General features: G+C 39.6%; 1 protein-coding gene across 7 annotated transcripts in view; it reads left to right on the plus strand.

Annotated features, from left to right (window-relative positions):
• Positions 1-13872, plus strand: part of TRANK1 (tetratricopeptide repeat and ankyrin repeat containing 1) — an 85672-nt gene that overhangs the window by 41007 nt on the left and 30793 nt on the right. For all 7 annotated transcript variants that reach the window (XM_061587737.1, XM_061587740.1, XM_061587738.1 and 4 more), the window contains 6 exons: positions 1535-1734; positions 2351-2488; positions 3854-3997; positions 8507-8663; positions 10179-10267; positions 13646-13749. In XM_061587737.1, the coding sequence (XP_061443721.1) occupies positions 1535-1734; positions 2351-2488; positions 3854-3997; positions 8507-8663; positions 10179-10267; positions 13646-13749 (832 nt within the window). The remainder of the gene's footprint in view (positions 1-1534; positions 1735-2350; positions 2489-3853; positions 3998-8506; positions 8664-10178; positions 10268-13645; positions 13750-13872) is intronic.

Here is a 13872-nt window from a genome sequence, read left to right on the forward strand (position 1 = left end):
GTATCAAAATCTTAATATATGTAAATATCTTACATCAGGTGGGGTGAGGATACAAGGGCTCCTACTGGCAGAAAGGGTGGGATATAAATCAAATAAATAATAAAAAGGGAGTTAGTTATGTTCCATTAAGTGACAGTTTTTTAAAGGTGTTCTAGTTTAAGTTATTATTTATTATTAAATTTATATCCCACCCTTCCTCCCAAAAGGAGCCCAAGGTGGCCAACAACAAGTGATGAAATGCTAAAAACATATTTAAAACAAAACATCTTATAAAAGCAACCTAGAATGAAAATTATATTCCACTCCTGAATGGGTCTTTTGGATGAGAATATCTTTTAGTGAGGACAGATGTCCTGTGCTTTCTTAGACTGAAGCAGTCCTTTTTAGGTCTACTTCCCTGTAATTCTACAATTTGACCTGTGTGGTTTGCTGGTAGATAACATTACTACTTTATCTTACACATCCATGCAACAATTCTGTGATGTGCGCTTGAGATGGCATTTCTTGAATGAAGAATAGAGGCAAAGGGCTGTATTCAGCTAAGCCCTACTCAAAGTAGATCAGCTGAAATAAGTTAGGTTCGTGTCTGTTAACTTCAATGGGTCTAGTCTGTATAGGACTAGTATGTAATACCACACAGATAGTCAGTGTTCCTATGGCAATCCAGTAAACCCATGACTGAAGTTGGACCCTTGTCCAAGTCAGCACCACATGACTTTCAGCATTAATCCTGTAAAACGGGTGGGGTCATATCAACTACTGTTGGGACTGTTGTACTATTGGAACTATTGTACTTTTACAGTAACATCTTTTGCTAGGCCTGATCCAGCCCAACCCCACCCCCAGCAATTTTTTTCTGGCCCTGAAGACCTTGCAAATTTTGGCTGCTTCTGCAAAAAACAAAACAAAAAAACTGGGCAGTGCTGAGATAAGCAGATAGATTTGTGTGTATGTCCTGTGAGGGTGATATGCAGCTCCCAGAAGGTTGGCTAAGCTTGAAGGTGGACGCTTTGCTAGAAAAGGTTAGCTACTTATAGCGTAGATGTTACTGACCTATATGGACAAACAGTGGACAAAGGCAGCTTCCTGAATACAATTTCCTCTCTGCTCAACAACCACTCCAGTTGAGAAAATGCCTCTTGTGCAGAACTGCTGAGCTTCTTGGTAGCTGATTTTGCAGCAGAAGTCATAGCTGCTTTTGTGACAGAATTGGGTGCTTGCACCAACTCAAGTGGATGGGTTATTTCCTTAAGGTCTAAGCTGCTTTGGTGCACCCTTCTACCATGCAGTGCTTGCAGTCCCCGTAATGCAAGTTATCAGAAACATGGAAGATATGTGACTCAATCATCTGCCCACCCCACCCCTTTTTGTGTCCTCTCGGCCATAGCTCTAAAACAGCTTTTTGCCCCGGTTGCAGTTTTAAACTAGACGTTTTCTGACTTTTCCAGATTAACATTGTTATTTCAGTTATTCCTTTTTATTTCCCATCTCAGAAACAAATGTAATATGTCAATTCTACCTTCTTTGTTTGCAGGGATTCTCTACTTGGCCTCGGGGGTTGTTGATTTGCTTCAGTACTATTTCCCAGAATCTTTTGATCGTCTTCCTAGGGATTCAGGCCTTTTTGATGGGCCTAAACCCACCGTGCTGAACTCTTGCAGTGTTAGTGATCTGGCAATTCTGTTGAGAGGCAACAAAAGAAAAACACAGCCAATAGAATTTGGAGCGCATCAGGTAGGTTTTTCTTGGCACATAATGTTCTGTAGATGGTTTCTGTTTGCAGCCAAATACCAGGTCAGATTTCACTGTTGTCATGATTTCTTCTCTAACATTGTTGTTTTTACTGTTGTAAATGAGTGTGCAGTCACTGAATTCTTTCAACACTAGCCTTTATGCATTTTCAAAACAGTGCATTTTTGTAACAATTGAGAATTCTACCTATTTTTTTAGTTTATTCCTTTGGGAGCATTGCAATACATTCAGTTCTCTAGCTTAACAGGTTGTTAACAAAGACATTCATTAATTATGGTCACTAGGTCTGAATCTTCAAGAGGAGTGCAGAGCCGTAATTTCAGACAGAGTTGTGAAAAAGTTCCTGAACAACTACTGTAACCTAAGCTTCTCAATGACAGGAGTCAATAACTTTCATCACCTCTTGTCTTGACCACGAGACTTGTTGGTCATCATAATCTCAAGACCTAGATTCAACTTCAGACACCTCACCATGTGTTAGCACTCTACCATCGATTTTAATGCTGAATATATTTTCTTCATGGGTTGCTTAACAGATGCTGTTTCTGGTTTACTAAACTTTGGTTATAGTGATACATTGTTTTCTATTTTGTTGTAGGTGATACTTGTAGCAAATGACACAGCAAAGGAAAATATTCCGGAGGAACTTAGTTTGGCTCTTGTGCTAACAATTTATGAAGCGAAAGGCTTGGAATTTGATGATGTGCTCCTTTACAACTTTTTCACAGATTCAGAGGTATGTAAAATATACACACAGAGAGAGATTGGAGATAGTTCGTTTCTCCCTAGGGGAGGACTGAAAAACTCAAATAGACTGTATTGACTTGTAATCCTTTGTTCATTGTAGCAGCAATATGTTCTTTTACCAGCTGGTTTAATTTTCATCACGTGGTTACTTACACCGCAGGTTTTTTTATTTTGGCAATATTAGCATATCTTAATTTTCAGAATAAATCCAGATGACTTTCTCGATTCGGCTGTCTCAGGGTGGTGTGGAGATGTGACCCCAAGCATCTTGCTTTAGGAACATTTTTGCATATGAGTTGCACTTTTGCTTTTGGTTTGATTCATTGTCATATCTGGGATGGAGAAGGAATTTTCCTCATGTCATATTGGCCAGGAAATGAGGGTTTCTTTACCTTCCCTTGCAGTGTGTGCTTTTGCTCACTGATTTGGAATGTACTTGGGACCAAACTACATGTGATGCTAATCCTGTAGTTTGCCCTTCAGTGCAAGCTTCTTTCTTTTCATAAACTGCCAACACGAAGCCCCTCATCTGGAGTGGGACCCGCTTGTAAAAAGCAGGGCCGAACTGCACTCAAGGATAAACTACATGATGAAAGTCAGGTGTAGTTAGGCCGAGTCTGCTTTTAACATACTAGCAATTTAGAGTACATAGGAGCAGTGATGGGGGAAGAATGGCTTTGCTTTACAGCTGTGGGTTGGGGTAGATGTTCCTTTTATTGTTTTTATTTTCAAGAGAAAGAGAATCAGTTTACACAGATACAAGGTATTGTTAAATAACAAAAACGTGTCAGTAGTAATTCTTTAATATGTATTCCAATAATTAATAAATACGTTCTGTTCCCCCTGCTTAATCTGTGTTGCATCTTGCTTTTTTCCCTCTATGTACAATTTCAGCAAGTTTGTCTGCTTTTTCCATAAGTATTGAAGATTTACTTAACCACTCAGAAGTAGATGGCATGGAGTTTTCCAGTATTGAGTGCAGGCAATTTTAGCTAACACTAATTCATTTGTGAGGAAACTTAAGTGGTCTTCCAGTCCCATAAAAAAATAATGGCACAAGTGCCCAAAGAACCTGGGATTGGCGGTGGGGGCTGAGATTAGGAGGAGAACAACAGCTGTTCTCTTACCCACACCACAAAATTTATTTTTTTATCCAGAATTGGGAATCTTGAGAAAAACGGAGCCTACTTGATCAAATTATTTCACAACTTAAATATGAAATACTTTTTGACTAAAACTGCTCAGTTCCTCATTTTGCCTTCTAATGTTGGCTTATCTCAAACACTAGTACAATGGAAAATGCGGTTATAGCTGTCTGTGTAAAATAGTATTATATCTGTGGTTTTTTCCTTAGGCTTACAAAGAATGGAAAATAATTTCTTCTTTCACACCTGCCTCTTATTTACCTGAAGAAACCAAATTGATAACTGAATTACCCTTGGAGAAAGATGCTGATGCTCAAGGAAAACTTCCTGTTGTGAACCTAGAAATGTACAAGGTGATTACCAGACCATGTACAGACAAAACAATAATCATGCCTCTATGTAACCCCATTTTTTTTTAAAAAAAGTACTTGTGTCACTTTTGTGTCTTGAATCGGCCTGTGGTTTAGATTTTGACGCTATTCTTGAATTTGGAGACTTAGTAACCACAGATAGTAGAAACTGCAATGTTTCTGGAGAATTCCTTGTAGGATTGATCAGTGAATGAAGGACACCTAAGAATCTCCAAATAGTTTAGATGCCAATATTTAAAAGGACTAACATAAAATATTGCATTACAATGTATTTTGCATCTTTTGATCACTGTCTTAAAATAGATGCAAAGCCTAAGTTGACGTTTGAGCCTTACATTGAAAATTGTGTTGTTAAATGTGCATACCAAGTTTCATTGCACTGTCTCTGTGTCCAAGAGTGCTGCATTAGTGTTTTTCAACCGGGGGGGGGAATGAGTGTTGGGTTTTTTTTTTTTAAAAAAAAGAGTAAAATATAAGTAAAATTAGATTTTTTTAAAATGAGTACTACGATTCATTCTTATGTCCAAAAGATTACATATAATTCACTAATAGGCAAAAAAAACCTCTTGGGGTTTAAGAATATACCTAGAGCCAACAGATATTTCCACCAAATAAGCAGGAAAATTGGGCAGCTATAGGAAGGGAGAAGGAAGAGGGAGGGGAAGGGATAGTAGGGGGGAGTAGGGGAAAAGCAGGTTTGATCATTTGCTTATTGAGTTCAGTGGGATTTACTCCTGTGCAATCATGCTTAGGATAGGTGTAACCGACCTGGGGGAGGGAGGGGAGGAGATTGGATGGGCGGGCACTGGGCTAAAGGAAAGCCCTTTTCCTTTCCAAAAGAAAAACATTGTTAATATTATCATTATTTTGGGGTATTTCCCCCACCTTTTTATTCTACAGCAGACGTGTAATCTCCCACCCAAATTTAAACCCAAATTTTTTAAAGATGTTTTGTTTTAACATATTTTTAAAGCTTTTTTGTTTTAACATATTTTAAAGGCTGTTTTTATGATGTTTTACAGTGTTTTTAGTGTATGTGTTTGCTGCTCTGGGCACCTACTGGGAGGAAGGGCGGGATATAAATTTAAATAAATAAATCTGTTGCTGTCTTAAAGCATCCTGAGAAGTCTAGTTTGTGAAGGGCATTGAGAGTTGCTAGGAGACCCCCTGTTCCCCTTACAAAGCTACAATCTCCACATAGAGATGACGTCCAATTTCACAAAACTCAGAGTTGGGATCGAACTTTCTGATAATCTATATGCCTGTTCTGATTGTAGATCAATCTTGAAGGGTTCCAGTTTCTGCGTTTTCCCCGTTACTGGATTTTTCTCTGTAGCAAACTCGGAAAGCTTCAGTGAGATATCACTCAACTCTCCTGCTTTATCTATGGAGCTAGGGGAAGGCAGAAGTGCAGTGCCCTCATCCGATGTGATTGCTGTTAGGCGGGGCTAAAGGACATCTCCCCCCAGCCTTCTGTCTGGCTTCCTCCCTCTTAACAGAGAGAGAAGCTGGAGAGTTTGGGGCAGTGCTCTGCATGCAGACGAGACTTTCTCTCTTTTGTCCTTTCCCAATGGGGCAAGCTAATTGACAGGGAAAGGGAGACAGAGAGGGAGAAAGATTAAGGCTTGCTTGCAAGAAAGAAGAGAGACATGCTTGCTTGCTAGCACTCCACGAGCAAAGTCTTTTCCGCCAGCAGCATTGACTTGGCTGCACCTTAGATTTCAGTCACTGGGGGCTAGTGCTTTTCTCCCTTTTCTCTACTAAAGCTCCTTTGAAAACCCATTTTGTTCAGAACTCTTCTTGCTTTCCAGGCTCCTCTTAACTCCCTACAGGCGGCCTGAGATGCTGGCATTCCTCATCTGTCTCCCTACTCCTCCAGCTCTGCTTCCCTGCGAGTAAATTAGCTCTTGAATGGCAATAGATCATAAATTTCTCTTGCTGTTTTTTACTAGGGCTCTTGAAGCCTTTCAACCCCGGCATTCCTCCTGAGCTACTCTTCATATGCATTGGATGTAATGTCATCCAGTTGGTTACAGGAGAAGGGGAATGGAAGTATAGCATTTAAAGGGTCAATACAGAGATTACTATCTCTAGTGCTAACCTTTTACATGTCCTTAATTTGAATCGGATTAAAGCATCTCTTAGTGAAAATGAAGAAAAACGGGATGAGACTGCATTCCAGTTTGTCGGAAATGCAGCCAGATCGGGGCCAGCCAGTGAGCCCCAACCCTATCACCAGAAGAGGGGCTGACTGTTAAACCACTCTGGACACTGGAGCTCGTGTTAGGAGAATAGAAATCTCCTAAAAACTCTCAGCACGTTCACAAACTACACTTCCCAGGATTCTTTGGGGAAGCCATGACTTTTTAAAGTGAAATCAATGTGTGGCATGGGTGTGGCCCCCTGATTAGCTAAGCCAAACAGCTGTTAGTCTGGCTTTTAGAATACTGACAGTTGGTTCTTAACTGAGCATACCTGTGCTATCATAGACTCCAATGTTAAATTTCTTATATTAATTAAAAATCAGCCATGAATGTTTTGAACTTTTAAACTGCGGAAGATGAAAGTCAGAATATGGGGCAAGGTCAGTAATAGGATTACAAGTACTCTGTGAACATGGCTGATTTTTAATTAATTTCAACAAAGTATGAGACCACTGACAGAAAAAAGTCCAACAGGGATCTGGATTTTTTTTCCGTTTCACACTGAACTCTCGATTCTCCCTGAGCGTTTTGGGTATTGCCATGAAAATCTAGAGTGTTGTTAAGCAAGTGTTTCTCAGTTCACGACGGTAAGTTTTGTAAGATTTTGTTTTGAAATGAGCTTATGGGAAGCATCAGGATGGCATGGGGGTATTTTCCATTTCACATAGCAGAATGCGAAAAATGCATGCTGGCTATAGTATACAGCCATTCTTGTGGCTGTATTATTAATAGCCACAATATTTCAACCCTCTTGAAAATTAAAATAAAATACAGTAATACATTAGTTAATGAAGGACATGTGTTGCTGGACAATACTTCTTTAAGAGAAACTTTCCTACCAGAGGTAGGAATAACATGGAAAGAATAGGGGTACGAAAGCAGCTAGGTTGGTAGGGACTAGAGAGAGGGCATTTTCAGTGGCGGCCCCCACTCTGTGGAATTCCCTCCCGTTCGATCTTCGCCATGCCCCTTCCCTGGATATATTTCGCCGAGCCTTAAAAACTTGGCTCTTTGGACAGGCCTTCAGGATCTCCAGGGTGGGCTAAAACTTTTTGTGATTGTTTATAATTGTTGATTGCCCTATATTGTTCTATACTGCTGTTATTTAAAATGGTTATTGTTGACTGCATTGTATTTTGTGCTGTATTTATATTGTATTTTATTGAATTTCAATGTGTACGTCGCCTAGAGTGGCTTCGGCCAGATAGGCGACACAAAAATTAAATTTTACTTACTTACTTACTTCCTACATCACAAAAAAAGAAGAGCAGTGCAAGATATTTCAGCAAACTTTTTTTCAAAACTAACAATATGTATGTCTGAAATGAACACTCAGATCAGGTAAGCCTTGCATACAGACCACTTGAAGGCTTCTTTCAAAATGCATCCAAGGATGCCTGCCTTGCCTTTTGTCTTTTATCATGTAGCATCTTCCTATAGCAATCTAAAGCTTTGAGCAGTTCTCCTCTCTGCACAGTCAAGCAGGCAGCCACCACCACCCTGTACTTAGTCTCTCTCTCTCTCTCTGCCATCCTCCCCTACACTTGAGCAGACACATCTGCAGTAAACAATGCTTCCAGGGCACCCGAAGCCTGTTTACTGTGGAGACAACTGCACCTTCTGGCAAGGAGCACCATTCCAGCCACATGTGAGAGAGCTGCGTACAGCAACCGCAATCCAGTATACAAGGAGCCATATTCTGACCATGTAAGAGTGTGTGTTCCCCCCCCTTCCCCCAGCCTCTTTCCTGGAGGATTTGTTAACTGAGGTATTACTATAGCTAGGGGAGCCAGGTTTGAAGGGGCGTGGGATTTTTATGTTATCTAAAAGGGGGGCATGGGTTAAAAAAGGTTGAGAAACACTGAGCTACAATATTACAGTGTGTTGCCCATCTTTCCTGGGTGACATGAAAATTGCTGCGGTGAGCAAGTTAATATTTGAACTTCAAACCTATAATGATGTTCTGAACATGCACACCAAATTACATGCTGATTTCTCAGATTTCAGGAGAAATAACTGTACTATAAACCAACAGAGAATTCTAACCAGGTAGGTTTAAACCAAAAGCTTCACTTTACTCAGCAATCTAATACCATGTTAGCTTGCACTATTAAATTTACTTCAATTTCTGTGTCTTGATAGACTTCAAAGAAGGTGAGTGGAAATTTGATTTCTCATTGGTGAAACTTCAGTCCTGGTGAAACACTGGTGAAACTTTAGCTGTAGTAGGGCTTTTTATAATAGTTTTGTGCACATACCACATGTTACTGAATCATTCTACTCCTAGATGCTTAACGGAGAGCTAAAGCAATTATACACTGCTGTTACAAGGGCCAGAGTCAATCTGTGGATCTTTGATGAAAACAGTGACAGGCGTGCACCTGCATTTGAATATTTCATCAAGCGAGAACTTGTTCAGGTTGTCAAAACAGAAGAAAATAAAGGTAAGATCTATATATAATGCTGCTATAAAACTCTAAACCAGTCTATCTCTGAACCATTCTTTGATGTTTGCATAAAATATGCAAATATTGAAGCAAGGTGCAATGAGTGTATATGCCTATGAGTGAAGCAGTCAATGCTTTTCATTGCCTACATTTAAGGAAATTCAAATTAATTTCAGGGCTAGTTTATTGATCTTAAAAGGTGCCTTCCTCACCCTGGTGCTTTCCATTGTGTTGAACTACAGTTTCCATCAGCCCAGCTAATATGACCGGTTGTCAGAGATGATGGAAATTGTAGTCCAACAACATCTGGCAGCACCAGGTTGGGGAAGTCTGTCTTAAAAGTATATATGTTCTAACACATATCTGGTTTCTTATCTGTGTCTCTTCAGGTAATCCATGGCTAAGTGCATCATTAATTAATTTAAGCATATTGGGAAAGGATTGACTAAAGCAACTCAAGTATGCAAAAATGGAGCATATATATCCATAGTCAGCAATTAGTTTTGTCACATGGCCTTTTTGAGAAGGGAATGTGAATCGGAGAACCAACATCCTATTTTCCCCACCCACAATTAGGATTATCACCACAATGAATACTTAGTCACCTGCCATTTCTTTCATGCTGCTCTTTTCACCTTGGGTTGTAGCGTCGGTTGTCAGTTGCTGATCCCTGACTTGCACTGATGTCATCTATCAAAATAGCAAATATATATAGAACTGAAATGTAGGGTTGGATTGTCAGTGCTGTACACTGTATTACACTGAAGCCTGCTTCCATGCAAGCCCCATTGGTTTGTACAGGAGGAGAAATGGACTTATGGAGACCAAAGAAAATAAAATTAGGAACAATTCAGTTCCACAGTTGTTCTTGTTGAGAATCTCTAGAGCACAAATGGGAACCTGTGGCCCTCAAGATACTATTGGATTGCAGTTCCCACCATCCTTGAACTTTGGCCACCTTGGCTAGGGCTGACGCGAGTGGGAGTCCAGGAACATCCAGAGGGCCACGTGTTCTCTATCCCTGTTCTAGAGTCCGCTTTGGATATTGTATCACAAGCTGGAACGATAGAAGAATTTAATAGGTCTTTGTAATGTTATGTCTATGCACAGAAATTTGAACCTTACCCAAGATCTGTGTGCCCCTGAATTCATCTTAAGACAAGGTTTCGACCAGGTTGAGATAAATCAGAACTTTGGGTGTCAAATTTCTTCTTCTAAATATATTTGCTTATAATGCAGTATCCTTATGAATAGTTTAAGAAAGAAATATCCTCAAAAACAAATGTGTGCATCTCAATTCTTGACTTAAAAAAATAAATTGTAAGGATAGTGTCTCAGACCATAGAAGATTGAGCTTTAAGTTGTCCTTGCTTAGGTGGCCAGACTGCTGGAAAATTAATTGTTTTGGAAGAAGCCCCCTGACAGATTTAGTCTGAATTAAAATTGAGATTATCTGACATCAGTAGAATTTTAACAGTGAAACAACTCATCCATCCTTATTCTGTTTTTTAGATTTTGATGATAGCATGTTTGTTAAAACATCAACTCCAGAAGAATGGATTGCACAAGGAGAATATTATGCTAAGCATCAGTGCTGGAAGGTAAACTCACAGACTTGCCTAAAAGAGTTGGGTTTTTGGGGGGGGGTTGAGGAGAAACACATTAACTTTGCCATAGTAAAAGTTCAAATATGTAGTAAGCTGCAAGTTTGGATCATTTTGAAGCATTTTATTTCCATAGAAGTATTTCTAGGCAGACTGTTTTATTTTTTCCCAAAAAAGAAAGACATAAGGATCTTAAATCTTTTTAAAATGTATAAAACTTTTTTTTCTTAACCAAAAACTCAATACAAAGCAAGGTTATGCCAACTCATGTACCTGTGGTGTGTTGGGTAGAGTTGAGTTAAGGAAAGGGTAAGAGTTGTAAGATAGTGTTCTTGTTCCTGAATTCCCTCCTTTCTCTGGCCCAGATTCTTCCTTCACTGATGTTAACCATGACTAAGGTCTATGTCAGTGCTGACTTTAATAACAGTTCCCTTCTTAACCAGGATTTGAAACCAGAGATCGCAGGTAGTGTGCAGAAATAGTTGCTTTAGAGATTGTGTGTCACTGACTCCTGAAGTTGTAATTTTTCCATACTCTTTTCCAAGCCAATGAGTATTTTTAAGCCCCTTCACAGATGAGAAATTGCAAGATACAAATCTGTCACAACAGAGAATACGCACAAAAATCCTATTGAGCTGCTGTGTTTAAATCTATATGCCCTGTTTTGCTGTACTTAAAATGTTCTTTTCTCTTTTTGCAGTGCAACACAAAGGCTTGTTTTTGTTGTTTTCATTGGTACAATGTCACTCAGTGAAACCTCTTCAGCAAGTAGATCAATGATTGTGGAACTAATTTCACAAACATACTGAAAAATCACATTTTGTCTGTTTCTGTGTACCAGTGTCATGGTTGAATTGGCACAATTTTGAGAAACGCTTAAAAATTAAGTCTGGCTCCATTGCCATTTTTGTTTTCTAACCCAGTAATTTAACTAACCAAACACTATAGAATGTCCTCATATTGTTTCTTCATACAATTGAAATATTTGCTGTATGTACTATTTTTAATACAAAAATGATGCCCTTGAGAGGTTGCATGTGCATGTAAGAGTAGATCCAAAGGTGTTTTTCCACCTGCAGACGGCAGCTTCTGCTCATGAAAGGGCTGAGTTGCACTTCACATTAGAATGCTGCAAAAAAGAAAGTGAAACTAAATTCAAAAATATTGTTCTTGTGCACCCTCTTGCACAAGCAGTAGTGCATGTGAATACTGTAGATTCCTACACACTGAGTGAATTCTAGAGAAAGCTGTTGTGCAAGCATTTGTAGAAAAAGGTTAGTTGCTGTTTTCCTTCAATCTACTGTTCTTTGGATCCAACTCGTAGTTTGGTATTACATTTCTTTGATAGCGCACTAATGCTGTGTTTTAGCGTTTTAAGTCAAGAGTGGGCAAATGTTCTTGCCTGAGGGCCATATCTGAATATGAAAATGGTATGGGAAGCTGCAAATGCCTTGGATCCCAAGAGGAATAGGTTGTGTCAATAACCCATTTCCTCCTTGGCCATGGCTCAGGCTCTGGAGTGGGCAGAGCTGTCTCTTCCTTGAAAAGCAGAACACAGTCATAAGAAAGATCCATTCTCTTGTGAGATATCCAGGCTCTCTACTGGGCAAAATCACTACGATGGCAATGGGCCATAGTGTCACCCTGCTGTTACCAGTGACTAGTTTGCAAGCTGCTCTTTAGAACTTTTAAAGACTCTTAAAGCTGTAGCTGTGATTGCCTTTGCAACCTCAGCAGTGGATGAGCCGAGAAGGGGAAGTTTATGGGATTGCTGCCAGCTGGCTGACAGGGAAATAGCAACATATGAAGAACTCCCACAGGCCAGATATGGCTTGCAAACTATAGTTTGTCTATCCCTAGTTTAACCCACTGTTTTTCAAAACATTGGAAAACACTCAGAGTTGTACTGCTACTGCTTTTTTGACAGAAATTTCTTGCTAATTAATGCTTTTTAAATACAAATGAGATGGATTGATTCCATAAAGGAAGCCACAGACCTGAACTTACAAGATCTGAACAGGGTGATTTATAACAAATGCTATTGGAGGGTGCTGATTCATAGGGTCATCTCAAGTCGCAATCAACTTGAAGGCACATAACACACACAGTGTCGTGTTTTTTGGCCACATTTGGTTTTGAATTTAAATTTCTCTGGTTTAGTATTGTCAACTGAACAGTAAAATGACCTGGCCTGTTTATGTGCCCTTTAATAGTTCTTTTGATTGACAGAAAGCAACAAGTGATACTTTTCATGGCAGGGAGACCAAAATGATTGCCATCAAAATGTGATGTTTTCATTTAGAAAAAAGTCAACTGGGCAGGGGACTTTAGAAAGATTTGTAAAATTACACATTGTGTGATGAAAAAGTATATAAAACTTTTTCCTCTTCCTTAATATTAGCACTTGGGGTTACCCAAGGAAATTGATTGTCAGACAAAAGAATGTACAAACTAGACATCTCCATAGGAGAGAGACAAAGATGGTGAGGGTTCTGGAGACCAAGCCATATGAAGAAAAGTTGAATGATTATGTTTTTCACCTGGCTAATGGACTATTAAGAGGCAAAATGATAGCCATCTTCAAATAGTTGAAGAGCTGTCACATAGATGATAGAGCAAACATGCTCTCTGTTGCTCCAAGGAGGTAGGACCCAAACCGAAGACTTCAGATGACAAGAAAGGGCATTTCTACTAAGCATTAGGAAGATCTTCCTTACTAGCTATTTGATAGTGAAACAGACTGCCTCAGAAGATGGTAGGCATTTTCTTTCCTTCAAGGTTTTTGAGTAGGGCTGGATGGCCACTCGCCAGGGATGCTAAAGGGCAGATTTCTTGCACTTATAGGGAATGAACTCTCTTTCCAGCTCTAATTCTGCAGCTTTATACAATTCATAATTATCATGGGATTCACTGCACAAGATGTGGAGGGAGAATACTTGCTTAGATGGCTTTAAAAAGTGGACAAATAATTGGACAAAATTGGACGGATTCATGGAGGAAAGGTCTATCCATGGCTATTCATCATGATGGATAAATGGAATCTTCATGTCCAGTGCTGTTTTGGGGGAGGGGTGGGGGGCAACAGTGAAAGAGGGCAATAATTTGCTTCATGACCTCTTTGGGGGCTTCCCAGAAGCATCTGGGTGGTCACTTTGAGAAGTAGGATGCTGGACTAGATGGAACTTTTGAGAAGCATTGCCACTGCAAATGGCTGCAAATCAAGATACTATTAAAGGCACAGGAGCAGGAGATGATTTAAAAACAAACCATGCGAATTGGACTGTAGATGACCATTCTGATAAATGGGTCACACTGCTTCTCTGGAAAACAAGTACTTCTTCAGCACTCTACATAAAATAGATTCTCCTGTTTCAGGTGGCTGCTAAATGCTATCAAAAAGGAGGAGAAGTTGAAAAGGAAAAACTGGCCTTGGCACATGATGCCGTGCTTAAAGTGCAATCAAAGAAAATCAGCCTCAAGTAAGCATTTTTTTTTTACACAAAAAAAACCCTGAATCTGTCTGAAAGGTTTTAAATACAGGCCAGTTCACACATCACTGTAAACCATGGTTAATGAATTTCCATGAACACACAGATCATTCC

Source organism: Rhineura floridana, chromosome 10 (assembly GCF_030035675.1).
Source record: "Rhineura floridana isolate rRhiFlo1 chromosome 10, rRhiFlo1.hap2, whole genome shotgun sequence".
NCBI lineage: Eukaryota > Metazoa > Chordata > Lepidosauria > Squamata > Rhineuridae > Rhineura > Rhineura floridana.